Source organism: Protopterus annectens, chromosome 9.part0 (genome assembly GCF_019279795.1).
Source record: "Protopterus annectens isolate FY-2018-M chromosome 9.part0, PAN1.0, whole genome shotgun sequence".
In the NCBI taxonomy this organism is placed as follows: Eukaryota; Metazoa; Chordata; order Ceratodontiformes; family Protopteridae; genus Protopterus; species Protopterus annectens.
The window spans coordinates 1,432,061,737-1,432,086,262 of NC_056743.1; the positions used below are offsets into that span (position 1 = coordinate 1,432,061,737).

Sequence of the window (24,526 nt, forward strand, 5' to 3'; positions counted from 1 at the left end):
ATACATATCCATGTCAATTTTAGCTTCAATGAATAAATCATTGAAGTAACCCCTAATCTGGCTATATGCTGTGTGTATTTCGTTCAATGACACTTTTACATAGGCGTCACTGACTAGTAAAATACGCATTTTAGAATTATAATCAGCCAGGTTGAAAATGGCCAAACCTCCCCCTTTATCTGGCTTGATCACTCGAACATGTAAAGACCTCAAATGCTGTAGTGATGACATTTCATCTTGTGAAACATTATCATTTTTAATATTTCTACTATTAATGGCACCATACGAGTAAAATGTGTCTCAAATCAAGCTTGCATATATTTTCAAATAAGTTGAGCACAGGAGGAAGTGGAGGGTTGTATACACTAGGAACCCTAAAAGGGTGATCAGAATAGTTGGAATTACCCAAAAAGATCTTCAAATTAAGTTTCCTGACATAGAGTTTTAAGTCCAATATAGTCTGTGCCACATTCGAATGTCTACTTGGGACAAATGTGTTACCCTTAGCTAGGAGATCTATAAGGACAGGATCAATACTAGACATTGAATAGTTATAAATGTTAAAGTCTCCTGCTAAGTTAACATGCTAGCTGTGAAGCAGGTCTTCACCTTCCTTGTAAGTTAACCCAGTGCCCACATTTCTACAATTTTTTATTTAAATTTTTTTTCTTTATTAGAATTGGATTAAGATCTGCTGTTGCGCTTTTCCTCTGCTGCTGGCTCCCTCAACTGACTCCCACTTGTGTGTGTGGGGGGGTCAGCTTCAACTTTGGGAGACTGGGCATATTGCACTAAGCAAGTGCATTGGTCTGCATCCCCCCTGCCTCAGCCTGACTAACTTAATAGTTCAATCTGGTCAGGGTTCAGTGGCAGATCACAGGTGTAAAAATTTCCAGATTCCAGTTAAAGCAGTTGTGTTCTTTCTGTAACCTTACCGGCTCCCCGCGCTTTTTTGCTTGATATATAAATAATCCATACCTCCTTCCCTCCTCAATCATTTGAGAGTGAGTAAACTAAATTTTGTTATTTCTTTCTAATTTGTGCTTGTGTATACTATACATTGACTAAGTAAGTAAGAGATCCTTGGGGGAAAGTATACATTTTGATGCAATTTTGTTTTTACTTGTACAGGAAAAGTCAAGGGGAAAATGCTTAATTTTTGTGCTTGTGCATACATGGTGGAAAAGTAATTAAGGGAACCTTTGTAGTGCTTGTGCATACATGGACAGATTTCTGAGAGTGAGAGGGTTATTAGGGGAAATGTTTCATTTTTCGTGCTTCTGCATACATCGCTAACCTGACTGAAAGGGTCATTGGAGAAAATGTTTAATTTTATTGCTTGTGCTTACATAGACAAAGTGAAGTGGTCGTTGGGGAAAAATGTTTAATTTTTGTGCGTGTGCGTACATGGACAAAGTACACAAGGGTTCCTTGGGGGAAATCATTCATTTTGATGTTTTGTGCTTACTATGCATACAGACTACTGAAAAAGTTGTTGGGGAAAATGTTTTATTTTTGTGCTTCTGCATGCATGGAAAAGTAATTAAGGGAACTTTGGGGGAAATGATTCATTTTGATGTAATTTGCTCCTTACGTGCAAACACATGGACAGGCTAATGAACAGGTCATTCAGGAAAATGTTTCATTTTGTTGTTTTTGCACACATGAACAAACTGCTTAAGGGAACCTTGGGGACATTACTCATTTTGATGTCATTTTCTTTTTGTGCATACATGGACAGACTACTGAGGGGGCTGGTCATTAGGAGAACTGTTTCATTTTGGTGGTTGTGCATACATGGGAAACTACTGAAGCAGTCCTGGGGGGATTTACTGCTACAGCATATTTTAGTTTTCATTTGTTACTTATTTCTTGAGTGTTTATGGTACTACTACATGGGTTTATAGATTTATGCTGTACCCTTTACTGTTTGGAATCTATTTCTCAGACATCTAGGCAAAAGCAAAATGGCCTGTGAGAACATGGGTATAACTTTGCTAGCCTGGTAAAGGTCCTATGGCCATTAGCATAGTAACCTCCTGTAAATCTGTGAACCCTTGATCCTATAACTTTGTTTGGATATTGATTGCAGCTTGCCGATTCTTAGTTTGGGGGCCTTTCTGTAAGAATACAGTGTGAGACGAGAGTAGTGTATTATAATATGCTAGTAGCTATGTAAAGTTTTTCTGTGTTCTGCACTTTTGTTTGTATTTTGTTGAACATTTCAGGGTTAGTGAACCTATTTCCAAGGAATTCAAAGCATCCAAGTTGGAAACTTCTGGTAGAAGCCTTATTGTTTTTACCCGATTGGCCCGTGGGATTAACTCTGTAAAAGTCTTTTATCCTGCTGTTATAAGACTCGCATTTGCGTAGTGTGCAAAGTCAGTTCCCCAAACATGTATATATTGGTTGAAAATACTAGGTGGCCATAACTGCCCCTCTTGCCCTCTACCCCCCCAGTCTTCAGTGGCTTCCAGCACCTATGCGCCACAAAAATATATCAGTTAAAGATTACAAAGTTAAAATACAGAGAAATTGCAATGAGATTACAAGGAAATTACAATGGACATTACAGAGAAGTACAAAGAAATTACAAGCCATAAGTATTTACAAGTTGTTGAAAAGACCAAAACGGATGTATGATACCAGCAATTAGTAAATGGCATAAGGTAAATATCTACATAACTTGTGTCTGTGAACTCTCTGTAGAGTAGTACTAACAACAATGAAGATGAGTAAGTAGGAAGTAATACATATTTTAGGGGGTTTGGTGCAAGTACCTGCAAATTGACCCCTGTTTTGTCCACAAAACAGATGGTCAGCAGTTGTGTCAAATTGCATAATCCCCAGTGTTGGGGAATACACCCTTTCCTTTGGGGAATGTGCATTCTCTGAGTTGGAGTAAATAATTGTCAGGTTGTGGTGGGCTTGGGGGGCTTTGCCCCCCCCCCCCACAAAATATTGTTTTAAAATTTGCATAGTCTGGTGAAGAACCTCTGAGCATACGCAGATGTGAGTTATCACTTCTTTGTCAGTGTTAATATGTCTGTGTTAGTGATGTTGAAGTTTCATTAATTTGACAGTTACTACTCTACCCATATGTAATGTAAGGATTATGGGGGAGCTGAATATCATTAAAGCCATATTTGGTTGATTGACATCAGGGTTAGTGAACAACATTTGGTCGGCTGTAGAAATGGTCAATAGGTGTGCAAGATCGCACAATTCTCTTGGTTAGGAAATATGCCCTTTCCCCAACATTGTGCGATTTCAGAGTTGATATAATTAGCGAGGTGTGTAAGCAGGTGTAGTAGGGCTTGCACCACCTGCAAAAAACAATGTTTTATTTTTTTTTTGTTTGTTTTGTTTTGTTTTTAACTTTAGAATTTTGCATGCGCTGTGGTTATTGCTTTCTGAATTCTGAATGTGCAGTAGCATGTCGATGTTCACGTTTTCGAGATTTTGCCGGTCGACATTTGGGTGTTTCGACATCAGATTCAGATGATAACACTGTCTGAGAAATTCCCCAAGTACAATTGTGGCTGCCATATTCCCCCACAGAAAATCATGTAGTGCTTGTTTTGCTTGCAGAAGAGCACTGTTGTAACAAATTGCTTTTATTGTGCTTTTAGTAAGAACTGTCCGTGTGAATTTGGGTAAAGGATTTCAGGATGGTTATTCAGTGGAATATCTGGGACAAAGGAAAAGGAGAGTTTGTCTTTCAGCTTTTCCCAGTTAGGGGTCGCCACAGCTGAACTCCAGTCTGCTAATGATTGGCAGTGGACTTTTACGGTGCCTAGTTGCCAGCCCGATGCCCAACCTTCAAAGAAGGCACACCTATTCACGCACGCACCTACCTGCATGTCTTTAACATCTCTCGACCACAGGGAGGACATGCAAACTCCACACAGAAGGCACTTCAGCCGAGAATCTAACAGGAGAACCTCTTGCTGTGAGGCGACGATAACCGCTGCTCCACCACGTCTTATATTAATTGCTAGAGAAACTTCAGCAGTGATAGAAGAGGAAAAAAAGATAATGGCAGATTGGTGGTAGTAAGGGGCTGCTGGCAAGGGAGGAGGATTATGCTGGCATGTATTTATATTTCACTTAAAACTGCAACAGTGAAGCTTATGAAAATTCTGGGAGAAATCATCAGCTTTCAGCAGTGATTATTACTTATACATGGGGACTGGAATTGGATTACAGCAGTGAGGATAGATCTGGAGGGCCAAGAAGGGAAAATATGAAAAATATGGAAGATTTTTGAATAAATTTATGAAAATATTTGGTATGGAAAACGTGATTTCAGCAGTATGAGCTCTCAGAGAATTTGCATATTATTCCCTAAAGTACAAAACCTGGGTTAGGCTAGACAGAAAATATATTTCACTAGAACATGTGCATTTAATTGAAAGTTTTTTTTTCAAAAACTTTTTGATTTTAAAATAACAAACAAAAGATTCAAACAGAGATTTGAAACAAAACAAAAGAGCAACTCTTTACAATATCCATTGCAACAGATTTTTATGTATACTAAACTATTAATAATTTTCAGGTAAATCACTTACTTGTTCCCAAAATATGAGTTGATTAGTGACATTTAGAGTTCCATTTTTATAGTTGACATTTTTTTTTTTACATACAGATTTAGCTATATAATCAAATTCTGTAAATGAAAGGGCAGATTTACATTTCCAGTTTTTAGTTAATAACTTTCGTAGTTACAGCATTTAATTGAAAGTTTTGATACACATCCAATAACTATTTCAGATAATGCGTCAGTTGTTGTGGGGTCGCCACAGCAGAACTCCGGTCCGCTAATGATTGGCAGTAGATTTTCACGAATGCCGAGGTGCCGGGTCGACGTTCAACCTTCAACGAAGGCACGCCCATTTACACATATCTTTCGAAGGCCCACCCAACTGCGGGGAGGACATGCTGACTCCACACAGAAGGCACTCCCCGCACTCCAGCTGAGAATCGAACGGGAGAACCTCTTGCTGTGAGGCAACAAGACTACCGCTGCATCACCGTGGGTAATGCGCCAGTAATAAACAAATAAAAATGCAGGGTAATGAACTAAAAGTGAGACACAGGCACTTCTCGACCTATGTCATTCCCTCCATTGAAGATCTGTAGGGTTGCACTGTAACTTCCACTGGGCGGAGCATAAGCTTTATGAGGAGACTGAATTATGTCCTGTCATTTTAAAAAAAGAAGTATAAATTGCAAACTCTTCAGTACAAATTATTTTTATAGCGGTAGTATTCTTTAGGTTCTAGATCTTAAACTGGATTTAAGTCACAGTAACTATAAATTTGTAATATTTTACAATGTCTCATCATCCACTCAGGTTACACACCCAATATCAACAGCATTTTGTTCACCTATCCAAGAGCTTTCATATGAAACTAAGCTGTTCTGTAAATGCTCCTTGGTTGCTGAGGTACTTAGGAAAACATGCATGTTATGACAATATAAATAAATATTATATAAACAATTAATTTATCTTTACCTGCACTAGACAAACGTCAAATATCAACAGAGTTGTGTTTGTCATTCAGTAAGCTTTAATATGCTATATTTTAACAGCTTGTATGTAACATGTTTTTGGAATTAAAGCAAATAAAGTATTGCTATATTTATCTCATGGAACAAGAAATGGTGCAACTGCAGAGTGCTAAAGAGAAAATAAGAGATTACCTTGTAAATATGCATGAGTTCAGAAAGATTGCTTTTAAGCAACTGTTCGTAGAGTACAAAAGTTTTTAGCACAGCAGCTCAGGCAACAGAATGCAGAAAGGGTTGTTGCCAAGTTTAGGGAGCCTATAACAAAGAAAATAACCAGATATCCTGTAGAGGTATTAGAAATATTTCAAAAATTTTATGAAAATCTGTATAAAGCAGAGAAATGTGGAAGTCAAAAAGTACAAATGGAAATGTTTATGGAAGAATTAAATATGTCAGGGTTAGATGAAAATGAGGCTCAGTTAACAGTTTGGATAGGAGGAGATGAGATAAAAATGGTGATGTATAACCAAGCTACAGGGAAATCTCCAGGAATAGATGGTGTTCCTGTGGAAGTTGGGAAGCTAGGTGGAAAGAAGGTGATAAAGATCTAGAAGGTTTTCTGTAATAGAATTTTAAAAGAATGAGAAGCACCAACAACCCTGTAAAGGTGTCAAACAACTTGTATGTCTCAGAGCTCTAAGGTAGTCATCTTGTGATGGTGTTCAGGGTTCTAATCCTGAGATATCCAGATATTTTGTTTGTACTGAGCTGAAGTGAGGTGAGTTGCCAGCCACAACTCTGAGCTGAGATATCAGACGACTGAGGCTACTGAGGTTCCATAAAACATAAGTTGCCTGTTTTTGCTTATTTATACTGTTTACTGCACTTTATTGCCTGCTGCCTACTTTTATACTGTATTTATTTACTGTGTACTAAATTACACTGTTATACTGCAATTGCCTGCTACACTGTGCCTGTAAAATTTAATTTTATTGCTGTTTTCACTGTTTAGCAAGCTTTTTTGTTGTTTCCACTAAGTATTTACAGGTATTTTTTCACTGTTTTAAAGCTATCTGTTCTGCCCGCTCTGGTTTTCCCACCAAGCAGTACTTAATTAACTGATCTGTTAATGGTTTAAGTTATTCTTTAGAGCCTCCTCGCTGATTTCCTGCTGTTTTTAAATGTTTTTCATTGTCTCACTGCTATTTTTCTGCTGTATTAAATATTCTCTAATGTTTCCTACTGATACTAGGGTAACTAGTAGCTGTAGCATAGTCCAGATCCAGGACTGCTACTTCTGGAACTCTCTGTAGTGGTTTGCTTGTTCTGAGCACGTTTTCAAGGCCATTTTGGATTGAAAGGGGCCTATCTGCACATCTGAGAGAGAAGTGTGTTTGATTTGCACCTGACTGGTAAAAGGAGGCTGGTCTAGGGCTTGAAATAAGCATCCTCATTGGATTTTTTTCCAAGTTTTAGCTTCTGGTACTTAGGCTGTGCATCTGAACAGGTTTCTGCTTGTTTGTGCATCACACAGCACCATGCACTGCTGCACAATTGTGTGCCAAAGCCAGACAGTTCCCTTAAAACCCAGGCAGAAATATCCATTCCCTGAGCTCCTTTGTGATCGTTTCTGAAAAGCCATCCCTAGTGACAACAGTCTTCAACCTAGTATTAAGGACAGTTGGACAGCCCTTGTTTCTCCTGCCACACTTGTTGACTTTGGTCTCTTGAGGCAGTGTAGCAGTTGCCTCATGTATACAGACAACATCCTACTAATAACACAGTCTAGTACAGAGTGCATGAGATGTATTTACACCAAAAATCTAGAATCCATGCTCTCACTCAAACCAGTGACATGGAGAAGGTTGTCATCTCACCCACCACTACATATTCACATAGTACCAGTACTTATACACATACCACAACTCATACACATAGCACATATCAAACATGTAAATCCACATACGCGGAGGTTATCTTGAAAAACATACCAAAATACCAGAGACCTCCAAAACACAAGTCTGCTACAGCTAACGCAGTCTCCACAGCACACACAACACCAGTGTCTCACCCACCAAGCCCGTAAGGCATAACATTCAAAAAACAATTTTTTTTGTCATTGGAGATGCAGTAGTGAGATGCACAGATGTCCCACTCACCAGGTTGGGCAAGGAGAAAGAAATGGTCAGCTGCCTGTCCAGTGCCCAGATTCACAAAATCTCGCATGCACTCAGGTCTCTCAGCAAAAAGTACCATTATGACTCTGCCATAGTTCATGTTGGTGTGAATGACCTGAGACGTACCTCACTGGACTATATGAAGAGAGACATGGTCGAGCTGTCTGAGTATGTGTCCTAGGCAGAGTACGTCCCTAGCCTTGAGCAGCATACTACCCTCACCTAGAATGATGCCACAGTGTAAACAAAAAAAAATGATTGATTTCAATAATTGACTTAGTTTTTGGTGTCATACCAAGGGGATCCAGTTCCGTTTCAGCCAGGGAAGCCATAGTCAACAAACCTCACTGCTTTGCCAGAGACTGTTTGCACCTGGCACCCCTAGGCTTTCAGCTGCTGGCAAAGTCTCTTGTTTCCTCCATAGTACCTTTTTTTAGGTAAGGTCTCAAACAACACTACCGACGTGAAATTAACCAATCAGAACAAAATAAGAGCCATGCTGTTAAATGCTAGGAGCTTAAACCAAAAACTGCACTCCCCTGGAAGCACTTCTACCACTAGAAGATGTGGATGTCTGTGCAATCACAGAAACCTGGTTTAAGACCTCAGAGAGTACCCCAGCCTTGCAAGGCTACAATGCCTTCCACACCTTTAGACCGCAAAATGAATGTGTGAAAGCCAAAGGAGGCGGTGTTTCAATCTATATTAGAGATAAATTCACCTCACGTCTAGTTAGATTGGACAACTCCATGGACTTGCTTCAGGTCCAGGTTATGGTGGGTAAGACCCCCCATTCAAGTTCTAGCCAGTTATAGATCCCCCTCCATGGGTCATGACACCCACAAAGCCTACTTAAGCAAACTGAAGACAATCCAAATTTTAGCGAACACACTGGTAATGAGAGATTTCAATTATCCCACCATCATCTGGGAAATCTACTCTAGCCCAAACTCGCTAGCACAAAAGTTGCTTGACTTTTTGAATTCCACTGCCCTGGAGCAAATTGTCCATACCCCGACAAGAGGAACAAGCATTCTAGAGCTGGTCCTCACCAACATGTCAAAGAGGTGCACTGCTGCAACTGTTGGACCCTCATTAGTTAAAACTGACCACAAATCAGTCATCTTCGAACTGACACTAACATCAGAACTCACAGAGGGTGAAATTAGACTAAACAACTTCACCAAGGCAAACTATATCTTTCTAGGTGAAGGTATACATGCATTCCAAGCCCCACCCCATTCTGAAACTGGTAATTATGCTGAAGCTTACACTAAAGCCCTGTACAATCACTTGTATAAGTGTATAAACTTGGCTGTACCAGATAGACTCCAAGCCGGAGCCCCAAGTAAAATCAAGCTGCCATGATGGACTTCCATTATCAACAAAGTGTACAATAAATGCAAAATGTTGCTGTCCAAGAAAGCAATAAATGCAAAATGTTGCTGTCCAAGAAAACAAAGACAAGGACCCAACAATGAAAACGCACCCTCCTCAACCTTAACAGGCAAATAAGACAACTTGTCAAATCCTCCAAGAGCTCCTTTGAGAGACTTAGCAAGTACTGCCAAGCATAACCATAAGGCCTTTTACAGCTATACACGTAACCTAAAGGGTAGGACCCAAGCATGTGCAGAACTGCTGGCCAACATTATCACACACACTGACCTCACAGAGATGGCAAACCTGCTAGTGGATAGGTTTGGCGAAGATTTCACTCCCTTATCCCCTCCTAACTTAAAACAAACTTCCCCCTTTACATATCTGAAGAGCAGGTCCTCAAAGCCTTGTCCAAGGCAAAGAACATGGCCTCTGTGGGACCAGATGACATCCCAGGCTCTCTTCTAAACAGGCTAAAGCATGAACTAGCATCATCACTAAGTACCCTTTTCAATCATAGCCTAACCACAAGCTTTGTTCCTGTGGAATGGAGAACAGCTACAGCTATTCCCCTCCACAAAGAGCCTAGCAATAGACCCGGGGAATTACAGATCCATAAGCCTGACCAGCCTCATCTGTAAGGCCATGGAACATATCTTTATGGACCTCATAAATAAAGACATAGGTGATCTCCAAACCCTGGATCCTACCCAGTTCGGCTTTGAGAAGGGGAGATCATGCCTGCTAAATCTGGTGGATTTCTTTGAAAGTGTGGCCAAAGCCATTGATGAGGGCAAATCTGTGCATACAGCATACCTCGCCTTGGCAGAGGCTTTTGACACAATCCCACATTCAGGCATTACTGGTAAACTTAGCAAACTTAATGTAAATCCCTTCGTTGTAAGATGGGTTGCCAACTAGCTCACAAACTGGACACACTATCAAAGTGGGTGACTCCATAACAACAATCAGACCTGTTACCAGTGGGTTGCTACAGGGTTCAGTGCTGAGCCTCCCTTCTGTTTGGTATATACTTCTCAGAAGTTGAAGTCAAAACTAAAGGGTTGTGGCTGACCAAATTTGTGGACGACTGCAAACTAGGTGCAATCAATGAATCCCCAAATGATGTCCGTGCACTCCAGGATGGTCTCACACTGACCAATGGTGTATTAGTCATTGTCTCAAACTGAATGCAAAGAAATGCATCTTCATTCCCTTCAGCACAAACAAATTTCTTCACACTATCAAATCAATAACAATATCCTAAGTACCCATGAAGTGGTAAGGGACCTGGGATCACAGGTTGACCATGACCTTAACTTCGACCACCATGTGTCTACCATTGTAAGGAAAGCTTTCCATGTAGCTCACTTGATTAGTAAAGGCATTACCGCAAGAGCAAAAGAAGATGTTATGTAGTCCTAACTCGCCTACATTCTTCACTTGTGTGTTCGGAGCCGAATGTCGGCTCCGACTCGGCCTATTTACTAGCTCGAAAGTCTTTGATTGGCTGGGCTAAGATGGTATCCCACAAAACACTGCTCCTCATCCCCAGATCTCTTTTGCCGCTTGTAGAGCTCGGACGTGGTCTCGACTTGGCTGTGGCTAAGTATTGAAAAAGTCTATTTTTTGTGGGAAAATTTTCGCTAATTCTTGGCTAAAATAATTGTGTTATTCAATAGAGTGGTTCTTAGTGGTGTTGATGCATTGTTTTGTAGAGTGCGAGTGTGTTGTGTGTGGTATCCCTTACACCCTCAGGCTAGGCCCGTTTAAGTTAGAGGACCTAGTCCTCCTCGTGTGCTTGTCTGGTTAGTTTTTCTTAATTTACGTTGAGAGCCGTTTTATTTAGAGGTTCTCCCCTGTGCCTTGTTTGTGTTCTTTCGTGTTTTCTGCTTTCTGTGTTAGTGGTTTCCCGCCTTTTTTTGGTAGTGGCTGCTACTATTTGTTAGAATGTCTAAGGAACAAAAAGAGCATAAGCCCTATGACTTCAAAAAGTGTACTAAGTGTGCCTATAAAATGTCTATCACAGACGGACACTTGGTCTGTGTTTACTGTCTTGGAGCCAAACACCTTCAGGAGTCGTGCAGTTTCTGCCACGCCTTTAGTCCTCGGGTGCTCCAAGAGAGGAAAACAAATTGATCCTGAAGGGACTGCTAAAAAACGTCCTTTGAGGAGGATTTAGGTTCGGTTCCCAGTTGAAGTCTAAATCCTCCAAATCCAAGAAGAGGTCGCCGGCTCCATCTATTGTTTCGGAGCCACCTTCTAAAATTTCCATTGTGGAATCTGCTTCCTCAGCTCCACTGACTTTGAGGCCACAGGACGTAACTGTATCGACTGAGTCTGCGGCCGCTCCAATAATTTTGGAACCGATTCGGAGCCAGTCGCCAAGTTTAAGGCAAGCTTCTCCAGATAGGAGGTCTGCTTCTCCATCCATTTCCTCCAAATCCTCCAGGCTTTCCAATTTGGATGTAGAGGCTCCTACAGTCGCCGGTGTTGGCCAAACTTTTCTCGGCTCCGACCCAGTCGGCTCCGGAGCCAGCTCTGTTGGTTGTACCTGCTGTTCCTCCGAGCGCATCCTTGTCATTGGAGCCAGTAAGTTCCGCTCCGAGGGACATTCCTGTGCCAGCGCCGATCCCCCAGCGGGGTTTACATCGGTGCCAGCATCGGCTCCGACCCTGTCAGGTCCATCCACAGGGTTCGAGACTCGGGTCTCCTCTGTCGGGCTTGAGGGGGATGTCTTGGAGCACCATTCAGTGCCGAGCCTTCCCCTTGGCGCCACGGCTACGGGTCTCTGGTCCCGGTCATGGCCTTGGAAGGTGGTCGGTCCTCCAGTTTGGGAGGACCTGCCTTCGAGGCTATGCAGAGCGTGCTGGCTAGGTCAGCTACTTCTCTCGGACTGGTCCTTCCGTCCTCTACAACACCGGCGAGAGCTTGTGACATCCACCTATCCTTGGATAGTAGAGCGCAAGGGCCCAAGGATACCCCCATAAGTGGTCCCCTTCTTTCTGAGGGGCCCTCAGAGTCTGTGCCTGAGGAACCCCCCCCAGAAAGAAAGCTTGCAAGAGGAAGCACATAGACCCCCAGGATGAGTCCCTCACTTCTGATACTGACCTCGAGGAGTGGGAGGGGTCCCCTAAGTCTTCCTCTGAGGATGTTTTGTTCTCCGATATCCTGGAGATCTTGAAACAAAGAGGAGACTGGCCTTCCAAAGCCCCCTCTGAGGAGGAGTCCGTATTCCTTAAGGCCTTTGGCACTCAGCCCTCCACCTCGTGGGTGTCTCCACCCTTCGACGAGCTCCTGGACCTTATTTGTCGAAGGGTGTGGGAGACTCCTGACTCTGTGGAGCCGGTTCCTCGATGCCCCAACATATTTTTGTCTGCTCCCCAAGGGAAACAATTTTTGACAAAGGGGGTCTCGGTAGATGCTATGGTGGTGGCGGCTGCCACACAGAAGGAAGTTGCTGAGTCTTCCTCTTCGGTCCATCCCCCTAACAAGGAGTCTAGGATGATGGATCGGTACGGGAAGCGTACACTGTCTTCAGCGACCTTTACCTTGCGGTCGCTGAATTATTTGTCTCATTTCACGTGGCTCCAGAGAGATCTCCTTAAGGAGTTAGGAGATACTCTAATGGGTAACGTGCCTGAGGTGGTGACTCAAACAGTCAACGCTCAGCTCTCTACCCTCAACTCCATTGCTAACTCGTCCATGTGACTGATTTCATACGTGGCTGAGGGAGCTAGTAGGGCGGCTAGTACAGGGGTGGCCCTCAGGAGGCAAGCCTGGCTACGCCTGTGTCATTTTGTGGAGGTCTTTAAGTCTTGCTTTACTGATGCCCCCTTCGATGGTTCCTCCTTGTTCGGGACCAGAGTCATACACACTCACCAGGTGCAAGCAAGAGGGAAAGACCTTGTCTGCCGTGGGTGTCCGTTTTTCCCCTCTCGTTGAGGCCTTATCCCAAGGCTCAGCGAGGTTGAAAGACGTGGTTCAAAAAATTGCAAAGGTCCTTTCCTACTGCACAGGGTGAGACCCCCCCCTCCCCCGAGGCAGGGGAGGGGGTCATATTCAGGGAGATGTCACCCCAGAGGCAGAGGGGGCCCCCGCAATTCCGGGGACCGTGATTCCATCCGCGGTTCCCCATACTCTCATTCCTGAGGGTGTGCCCGGCTGTGCTTCTCCAGAGCCAGTCGGGGGTCGAATTTCCCAGTATCCGGAAGCCTGGGTCAACATCACCCAGGACAGAGGGGCATTAGGGATAATCGCCGGAGGTTACACCATCCCATTTCACTCCACACCTCCTCCCGTCAAAAAGATCCCAGACGTTCCACCCAGTCAAAGGGGTCATGCAGCAACAGAGGTTTCTCAGCTGCTAGAAAAAGGAGTCATCCAACCAGTCCCCCCAGACCAGATCGGATTAGGGACTTACTCGAAATTCTTTTTGGTGCCGAAAAGAACGGGGGACCTGAGACCCATTTTGGATCTCAGCCGACGCGATCATTATGTACACAAGCCCAAATTCCGGATGGTCACGCTACAATCGATTCTCCCGTTATTGGGAAAGGAAGTATGGATGTGCTCAATCGACCTGAAGGATGCTTATTACCACATCAAAATGGACAGAGCATCCAGATGTCGTCTACGCTTCTGGCTGGGAGCCAGGCACTTCCAGTTTCGAGCCCTGCCCTTTGGTCTCACCACAGCCCCCAGGGTGTTCAAGTGCATGGCAGTGGTGACTGCTCACTTGAGACGTCAAGGATTCCAGGTGTTTCCTTACCTGGACGACTGACTCCTATCTGCCCTCACCAAGCATCTACTTCTTCAAAACAGAGATAGTGTTATCGATCTTTGTCACCAGTTAGGCATCAGAATAAACTGGAAAAAATCTGCTTTGCTAGCCTCACAGCATGTCTTATTTTATAGGAGCAGAGTTGGACACTATTCGGTTGAGAGCGTTCCTACCTATGGAAAGGATCACAAGGTTACAACGACAGGTTCGGATGATGATGCCTCTGACACGTGTGAGGGCAAGACTAGTGCTTCAGTTACTTGGGACAATGGCATCCACTATCATGGTCCCGTTAGCGAGGTTGCATATGAGGATCCTACAGTGGCTCCTATTTGCCCAATGGTCCTTTCAAAGACTACCACTATCCCATCCGATCTTAATCACAGGCAAATGCAAGCAGGACCTCATTTGGTGGCTATGCACCAACAATTTAGATGTAGGGAAACCCTTTGCTTCACCCAACCCGGTAGCCACCATGACCATGGATGCTTCCCGGATGGGGGGGGGGGCATTATCTCAGCAGGATGGTCCAAGGCACGTGGCAGGAGCACGAGATAGACTTGCACATAAATGTCCTGGAGATGAGGGTAGTGCTCCTAGCATTGCAGGCGCTTCAAGATGTCCTCCCCATAGGGACTACTGCAGTACACTCGGACAATATGTCAGTAGTGTGGTATCTCAACAAACAAGGAGGAACCATATCGTACCCACTATGCAGGGAGGCCATGAGAGTGTGGAACTGGGCAGGAGCTTCCCAGCGGGCCTTGGTGGCAACGCACATCCCGGGGAAAACCAATGTGATCGCAGACAGGCTAAGCAGAGCGATCCTCATGCCCTACGACTGTTCCCTGAGCCACCAGGTGGCGGACAGCATATTCAGCAAATGGGGTCAGCCTTGCTGCGACCTGTTTGGCAGCCCTCTCAATGCAAAATGCAGCGGCTACTTCCCGCTGATCCCCCCCCACCGGGGGGATCTCCAAGGAACGCTCTGGCGCACAATTGGCCCTCGGGTCTGCTGTATGCTTTCCCTCCATTCCTCCTTATCTCGAGGGTGATCCAGAAAGCGCTATCCTTAGGAAGCAGATTGATTCTGATCATGCCACACTGGCCTCGACAAGTATGGTTCCCCTTCCTTCAACCTTACATTGTGGATGCTCCTTGGACTCTGGACCCTCGTCCAGACTTGCTGACACATATGTCGGGACAGTTCCACTCCTCTCTGGAGATCCTCCGGCTGACTGGCTGGCTACTCCACTTCCATCCGTAGTCAGGTGTCACGATTTTTATCCTGATGTAGTCCATATTCTTTCGTCCTCTTATAAGCCGTCCACTAGGAAGGTCTACTCTAGCAAGTGGAAAAGGTTTTCGATGTGGGCCCAGTCAAAAGGTATTGACCCCCTACACGGCTCCCATTGACTCTGTTTTGGAATTTTTGTCTCATTTATTCTACCAAGGGTCTGCCTTAGCCACCATCAAAGTTCAGCTAGCGGCTATTTCTAATTATCATGTGGCTTATGAACCTAGCTTAATGGCACACAGGCTGTGTAGAGCTTTCATGAAAGGTACTCTTCTCCTTCGTCCCCCTGTATCTCAACCTGTTATGCCCTGGGACCTCAATTTTGTTCTGCAGGCCCTCACTCTCCCACCCTTTAAGCCCGCGGCTTCCTGCGATTTAAAATTCCTTACATGGAAATCTGCTTTTCTGATAGCTATTACATTGGCCAGAAGAGTATCAGAACTCCAGGCCCTATCAGTCAAGCCCCCTTATTTGATATTCCATAAAAGATAGGGTCTCTCTCGGACCAAATCCGTCCTTTCTTCCCAAGGTGGCTTCCTTATCTAATATTAATCAGTCCATTGAGCTGCCAGTCTTCTTCCCCAACTTCTCTAATAAGGCAGAGTACCAGTTTCACCTGTTGGATGTTCATAGGCAACTACGCTTTTATCTACACAGGACTAAAGAATGGCAGAAGTCAGACCAGCTCTTCATTTCATTCTCGGAAAATCACTTGGGGTCTGCGGTTTCCAAAGTCACCATTTCTAGGTGGATAGCTGGTTGCATCTCCTTTATTTACCAGGCAGGGGGAAAAGAGCCTGCCTTTTCCGGTCAGAGCACACTGTACCAGAGCAGTTTCCACTTTCCAAGGCTTTTCAGGCTAGGTTATTGATGGATTATATATGTGCGGCTGCAACATGGGCTTCTCCTCATACGTTTGTTTCCCATTACAAATTGGATGTGGTGTCCAGGGGCAGGTCAACTTTTGGCTCCACAGTGCTCAGGAGTGTTTTCCATTGAGCCACCCAGGATGTAGGTGCTAGGGACGCTGTCCCACAAGTGAAGAATGTAGGCGAGATATGACTACATAACATCAATTAGTTATGTACTCACCATAATGCTAGATGTATGTAGTCCATCTCGCCTCACATTCTTCATTACCCACCCACCGTCCCCCATGCCTGGAGGATTTGGAGGATCTCCTTGTATACCTCATGTCACTAGTCCCTTTGGATAATTTGTTGGACCTAGTCATGAGTATGTGTGTGTGTTTGGGTGATAGATATGATTTTTCTGTTGGCAGCAAACTAGATCTGGGGATGTGGAGCAGTGTATTGTGGGATACCATCTTAGCCCAGCCAATCAAAGACTTTTGAGCTAGTAAATAGGCCGAGTCGGAGCCGACATTTGTCTCCGAACCCACAAGTGAAGAATGTGAGGCGAGATGGACTACATACATCTAGCGTTATGGTGAGTACATAACTAATTGTTATAACCCCCCCATATACTTGGCAGTTGTCTGGCCCATAATTGAGTATAACGCCCCATTTGGTATGTACCTTATTAAGCACCTACAGCAATTAGAGAGACGTCAGAGGTTTCTAACAAAGAAGATCAAGGGCCTCCAGCATGTGCCTTACACGGACCAACTAAAGTCCCTGTCACTATACTCCATATCGTATAGACTTCTTAGGGGAGACTTATGCCTGGCCTACAGAGCAGCCCAAGACCCAGACCTAATGAACTTACTGCATATCCGTAAATCAAATTGGTCTAGGGACTTAAATATGGCCTGTGACTTAAATAGGACATGCTGGAGGGACTGATTATCTCCCAGCAACTGCCACATCTTTGGAACAGGCTACCAATTTATGTGAAACAGAGCACCTCTATGACACTGTTCAAGAGGAACCTGGATGAGTGGATGGGGCGCCATAAATTCTTACTGGGGATAGTGTCCATAATCCTCCTGGACATGGGCAGTCATCACTAAATGCAATCTTGGGTATTGACTAGTACCTCTATGGTATTACATTAGGTTGAAATGGCTAGGCTTAAAATGACCTATGGGTCAGTACCTAGTAATCTCCTGTGATCCTGTAAAGAAAGCTGTGGTGGATGTATAGGTAGATTGTAAAGATCTATCGGGTCCAGCTTCATGTAGGCCCATTTTGATTCTAAACCATGATTATAATATGGTCATGTTTATGACTGAAAGAATGGCAGAGGTGATGCCAAAATTGATAGAGGTGGATCAGTATGATATTGTGGAGTGGAGGCAAACATTTCACAACATTGTAGAACAATGATGATCCAGAGGGAAGCAGAATGTAAGAAAATACCACCCTTGGTGGGTCTTGATGCAGAAAAAGCATTTGAAAGAGTAAGCTGGAATTTAGAATAGGGCAATGGAAGCATTTGCATTCCCTGACACAATAATAAAGTTAATTAGGAAGATATATGAGGCAGAAAATAAAGTTGGGGGTTCCTGTCTGATACGCTCTGTTTGAATAAAGGAACCCAGCAGGTGTGTCCTCTTTCCCCTTTGTTATTTGCATTATATTTAGAAACATTGGCAAAGAAAGTAAGGGACTCTTGTATAATTGTTATGGTAATCAAGAAAGATAGGCTCTGTTTGCATATGATATTATGTTATGATAAAATCAGAAAGTGGCATTTCTTTGTTGTGGAATATTCTGAGACAGTTTCAGGTCTTTTCTGGATACAGAATTAAAGGGAATAAAGCAAAGGCAATAGCTGTAAACTATGTACCCACATATGAATTGGTTTAGCAATTCCGTATTTATGGGGACATATGCAGTATTTAAGAGTATGAGTTAAAAAGGGTTCTGTCATGGCAGGTAACATTATGTGGGAAGAGACTAAGCAAAAGATAATACAAAAACTGAGAAACTGGAACCTCTGTTTTATAGGTATGGATAGCAAGATACAAACAGTGAAAATATTTTCAGTCCCTTCAGTTTTATACACAGTTCAGGCATATTTTTAGCAACCAGAGGAGAAGTTGTGGATAGCAATTAATAGAGTTGAAGGATTTTATCTGGGAGGGGATGTGGGCAAGAGTGAAGTGGGGTAAGCTGATCCTGCCAGTAAAACAAGGTGGTTTGGGATTACTTGATTTGAAGGGATATTTCAAAGCTACACAGCTAAGGCTCCTTTACATAGCACAGTTGGAAAGCTGTAATACAAAGTGGAAAGGGATGATGAAACAGTGGGAAGCTAATGAAATGAGGACATATTGGGATTTTGGATGCAGACAGAGTCTTGAGGAGAATAACAGTAACCATACAGAATATTATATTTATAAATTAGCATAAAGTATTCTGCAAACTAAGTCAGTCAGCATGAGAATGGAGAAAGGAGATTCTGATGATAGGGGTGACTGCAATAAGGGGTACAGAGAATAGGGAAGAGGGGGCTGGAATTTACTGGAGAAAACTGACAAAGGAACTAAGGTACTGGGTGTGAATAATTAGAGAGGGAAAGGTAATAGAATGGGAAGAGGCCAGTAATACATTTGGACTGCAAGCTCGATATTGCCTTCCCTAATAAGGATTGATATCAGAGTATAGACAAAGAGAAAAGAACAGGGGGCTCCTAAGTGAAAAACCAGCACTGGTAAAGTTTTTAGCAGAACTTAGTGCAGGAGCTGCTGATTTAAAAAGGGATAATTATTAAGGCATATAAAATATTACATGCTAACTATAAGAATCAGAGGAGGCTAGAAAGGATTGCGAAGAAAGATTGGATAAGAAATTCATGAATAATGGGAAGACACTTGTATAGCTCCCAAATATGCAAGAAAGTCTAGAAGATTTAGGATTTTTCCTGTAAGTATTTGCATAGGTATTTTTATACCCCAGACAGATTTCCTCTGGTAAATTCCAAATGCTGGAGGTGTGATGGGGAAGATAGAGGTAACTGGGGACATATGTTTTGGGAGTGTATTGAGTTGGCAGATTTTGAAAATTCTCTGTAGACTACTCTGTCAGAAATACTGGATGAACAAATTGGTGTAACTAAGGACATTTTTTTTTAGCTGTGATACTGAATTAGAGTTGCCTAGAAATAGCTTGGACTTGCTGAGTTTAATTCTGGTAGCTACCAAAAAAGCACTTGCTAGAAAATGAAAATCAAAGTCTAAACCAGCCATACTAGAAGTAGTGAATACAGTAACCGCGATAAATGAAATGAAAGTGGGATCTTTACAAAAGAGTAGGAACAAATTACACTGAAACAAATGGGGAATTTTGGGAACTATACGTGCAGAATAATGTTTTGGAGGAGGAATGAGGTTTAAGGGAGGGCAGGAATTGAATGAGCTATGTAATGTTTGACAATGACTATATAGAAGATTATGTGTGGTATATGATGTTTCCAACTGAAAATATGCCAGTATGGTTTGTTTTCATTTATATAAGTGATGATTCAATAAAGATGTTTTTTTTTTTATTATTTAAAAAAAAAAAAAAAAAAGCTAGGTTCATACCTGTCTTGGACACTCATTCTGAAAGCTCCATCATGTCTGTCTGTATATAGACCAGGTAAGTACATTTCAAGTTATTTGCACCCATGTGCACTATGACTGTGTCATATGTGTATGTGTGGGGGAAGGAACTGAGTGTGTGCATATTCTGTCAAATTCTGGCACATAATACGCGACTGACCTTGACCCTGTCCTTGCACAGCCTGCTGAGTGGTACATTGGAGGGTCTTACAATGGGTTCGCTTATGATTAAGATACTGGAATGTGTTGAGGTTGGCTCTAACAGGTTCACAGGGTCTCTAGCTGCATCATCTGTGAAGATCAAACATTACATAGTGTCATAATTATTCATATATTTATCATATTCATCTTGGCATGTTTTTAAAATGAGAAAAAGAAATGCAGATAGTGTTTTTCTGAAACTGACTTTAATTTTGCAATATTTTATTTCTTCCTTAGATGCTCTGTTTGTGGAGAACTTTTCAGACAGAAGGCCTCTCTTAACTGGCACATGACAAAACATGAAGAGTCATGCAATTCTTTCTTCAAGGTTTCTTGTGATGTGTGTGGCAAGAAATTTGAGAAAGAGAAAGGGCTAGAGGCACATATGATTAAAGTGCATGGAAAAACTTCTGTTTGAAATTACTTAACTTTGCTGTGGTGCGAGATATTGAAGTTACCACATACCCTTGTTTCAGGATGAATCTCCTCTCAAGTACTGTGGAAATTACAGACGTGCATAGAACCATATACCATACAATGGGACTAAACAATGAACTTTAATGGTACTACATTAATTTTTTAAAATATGTGCTGCTTACAAAGTTGCATATATGAAATGAAGATAATGTACAGCAGCATCTGCCCAAGAAAACAAAGTTGTTTTTCCCTTTTGAAATTATTTTATACTTCTAAAGAATTAGCTGTAGCATCCTAGTTTTTAAAGATGTTTTAAGCAGTATTTGACAAAGATTTTATGTCATTTAAAGACATTTTAAGAAAGTCACTTTTGAACTTTTTCAATTGTGCATGTAATAAACTCTGTAGCTGGACTACTAACTTGACACTTAGCAGTGTTTCTTTGTTAAAAGAAACATAGAACTAGAGGGTATATATTATCCTTCAAATGTTAATAAAACTGCCTTTCTGACTGCAGTTTTGCTTTATTTTAGTGATAAGACCAAACATGTTAAATTATTTTTGTCCTTGAGCATTGAGGCATTCAAAAGCTGCCTTGTTTTCAAGCATTATATTGTACCAGTCACTAGAACAATGAATTTAAAAATGGCCAGGGGAAAATATTTGTGAAATGTATATATTTTTATGAAGTACTGAAATCATCATTTGGCTTGCTGTTATAAGATGGTGCCATGAATTGTTTTGTTGAATGTTTAGCTTTTTTAATAAGCTGTATTTCTTTTCTAGAGTGTCCAGATCAAAAGAAATGTCTCAGTATTCAGATGATATGCTTTTTTATCTGTTTAATTGCATTAGTTTCTGCTGCAGTATTTTTATGATTCAGTCTTACATTAACATGTCCAATTTCAGTTTGTTAATTTTCTGTATAATGTTATAATTTGGCCAACTTTAAAACCATTGTATTTTGGGTTAATATTTCCGCAGTGTTGCAACATACATTGTTATATTCTGTTTTTAACTTTTCCTATCAGCCCCCACCTTCCCCTCAGTAACACAATTATATACAAAATTAATTTACATAGAAGTATTCAAAGAAAAACAAAACACCCACTAATTCCTGACTGTGACCATAATGTTTTTGTACAGTCATTATTGTAACTATCCAACAAACCAGTCTTTCTTCTTTGTTAGTCTGCTTCCTTTCGTAACTTTGTTCCCATGGGTCCTCTCTTTTTCTTTTTTTGCACTTTGTGTTTGTGTTTCCCTTACTTTCTAGTGTCATAAAATGGCTCTTTTTCTAAATTCAAGTACGTCAGATACTTTATTAATTGCTTGAATTTCACTAAGTTTCCTTTAATGTTTAACATCCCCTGCACTCAGCATTCTCTCAAATTCTTTAGTGCTTCCCCTAACCAGACTCCCAGGTATTTTGGCGTAGATACCTGCATCTTTGGGTCTCTATCTCGCTCAAATTTTCCATTCCAAGTAGATTGACCTGTAGTACATTTTGTCGTTTGTATATGGACCTTATAACCTGCTGTGGTTCCAAATTGTTCCAGTAATGTAAATATGTTTGCTAAGTCATTTAGGAATTTTCAAGAGGTAATACTGTGTCATCTGCATATAAAGCTACTGTAATTATTTTAGTCCCCATTTCTAACTTTCCTGTTGTGGCATTCATATTTTCACAGGTAATGTATTTACATGTATGGCAAATAAGAGAAGAAATAAGCAGTTACCTGTTCCCCCAGGTAATTTTATTTTATTTAAGTTTGATGACCGGGAAAGTCCGCTGGGCAAAGAAGAGCTCGTTTTCAGTGGAGGCCCGGGTAGAAAAGCTCCACAATAATTGCAAGTTACATTTCACATGTTACAAAAAGGACATAATTCATATAGCTAATTAAACATTTACAGATAAGCTCTATGATATATATAATTAATAAAATATCTTGACGTATTGGCTGTTTCTTTACCCTAGTAGTAAAACCCTAACATATGCTTTGTGACAGATTTATTGATCTTCTACTGTTGCTATTTCCTACAAAAATTTTTAAAAAATTCCATTCCACTCTGTCAAATGCTTTTTCTTCGTCAGTTGTGTTTCTGGGTACTCTTCTCCCTTTACTTTTAGTGCATCATCTTTGAACAATGAAGTGTACAAAATGTTTTCAAAGGTCTGCCACCCATCAGTAAAACCACATTGATCCAGATTAATCATCTTTGTTAACATACTAGGCAGTCTAAGTACTAAAATTGTCTTAATTATTTTATAGTCATGATTTAGTTTGGTAATGGACCTGGAATATCTCGGCTATTTAAGTTCTTTCCCTTTTCAGGAATTACTGCAGTTATTCCCTACTTCCATGAGTCTGGTAACTTTTATTCAATCATAATTGTATTCATTAACTTTTTCCACTTATCACTTAACTTTTTATCCTCCCACTTTCCACATGTCTTTTGGGATTTCCTCAGTGTCCGATGGTCTATCTAAACGCTGCTTAGCACTTCTCCTGCTTCTTTCAACTTAAAATTACTTTTTATTAAATCACTGTCTGATTTTCAGGAGGTTTTGACATCTGTAAATCTGCTAAATATGTTTGTATTAGTGTATCATTCTTTTCTTTTTCTGTTTATACTTTATACATGTCCTCGCTATATTATTTACACATTTTTAGGATTTCCCACCCTCCCCATTTTTTTACTGTTTCCCCAGTAAAATGATTCCTTATAAGAACTATATTTCATTCACTTTTTTGTTACCTTAACCTACCAGCCAGTGCATGCCTTGCCCTAGCTGAATTAGAGTAAACTAGGTATATAATTGCTACTAACTGCATGCTCATCCTTGTCCTCCATATCCTATAATTCCCTTAATATTTGCCTCTACCTTCCTCCTCCTTTGTTTTTGCTTACCCTTTCTGTTTAAGTCCTTTCCGTTTTATTTCTCCATTAAAACTTTGCCTTAGTATAAGGGTTCCCTTGCCTGGCTTCCAGTATATTTTCACTCCCTTTCTCTTATTTTTTTCTTGAAAGAGTTCCCACTTGTTTACTAGCTTCTTCCATCTCATTCAGTCTTCGTGCATCCAGCTGTTGTACCCATTTTCTAATTTTGTCCCCTCCAGCTGAAGTGTAGGGAATCTCCAGCGTTCTGATACAAAATTTTGCCCCAGCTTCATCTTAACCCTCAAATAAGCATGGTCTGATGATGATAGTATAATTGAGCTTACGTACATCTCTTTTAGGTCAGCATACTCCTTTTTAATATACCCATTGTTTAATCTGGGCCATGTTGTATATTTAGTCAAATATGTGAATTCTCCTTTTTCATGCCTTCTTGCTGCTGTCTGAATATTTTGGAGCATAAGCATACATAACATTTTTGTTGCCTTTTCTGTTGTATTTATGTGGCATTTCCACCATCCTCTAGTCACCTCACTATTATTAAAGATCATACGCACATCTTCTGTTATCATTTAATTATCCTCCAAGTTCACCCCAGGGGGTGGCATCCATGTCCTGCACGGACAGCGGTAGTCTGTGTTGATCATAGACTCTCTTTGTGAATTATGTCTGTCTAACCAGCTGAGGCAACTCAGGACTAGCATGGCTAGGCTTGTAAGGGCTCTAGGGCCACTAGCCTAGTAACCTCCTGTAATCCTATAAATGTGAAATTTTATAAGATTTCCTAAGTCCTGTCCAGACTCTGTAACACAGGGCAGGTGCTTTTGGAGCCCTCTAGGAATGGCAGCATACCCCTTACAAGCTCAAGCTCCTCCTGAACCATAATCCTCCTTGATGTGAATCCTCCATATCCCATTGCTGCCATTAAAACAAAAAGATGCCCTCTGAAGCTCGAGCATTAGGGAAATAATTTTTTGTATATTTGGCAGAGTTATTCTAGCAGCTAAATACAGTTGGGATATTTTTGATTTATCAACCAAATCTAGCTAGTTTTGTTTAGTTTCTTGAAGCTTCTACTGCTTGTTTTTTTTTTTCTTTCTTTGTATTTCCCCTTATTTTAACTTCCTACTCCTGTCATGGCCTATTCTTTCTGTTTCCTTCTTTCTGTGGCTTAACATTTCTTGTGTGGGACATTATAGAGTTGTAGTATTCCACAGTAGAGAAAGAACCTAAACAAAGATTTAGGTAGTGCAAAAGGCATATATTTACATGAACTTTACTTTGTATGGGAGTATCACAACTTCTGGTTCAAGGCTCCTGAGAGCACCCCGGCACTGTCAGGTTTTACC

General features: G+C 41.6%; 1 protein-coding gene across 3 annotated transcripts in view; it reads left to right on the forward strand.

Annotated features, from left to right (window-relative positions):
- Positions 1–20,788, forward strand: part of LOC122812109 (myoneurin-like) — a 947,405-nt gene extending 926,617 nt beyond the window's left edge. For all 3 annotated transcript variants that reach the window (XM_044084390.1, XM_044084391.1, XM_044084392.1), the window contains exon 14: positions 20,097–20,788. In XM_044084390.1, the coding sequence (XP_043940325.1) occupies positions 20,097–20,277 (181 nt within the window). In that variant the 3' untranslated portion in view covers positions 20,278–20,788. The remainder of the gene's footprint in view (positions 1–20,096) is intronic.
- Positions 20,789–24,526: the final 3,738 nt, after the last annotated feature.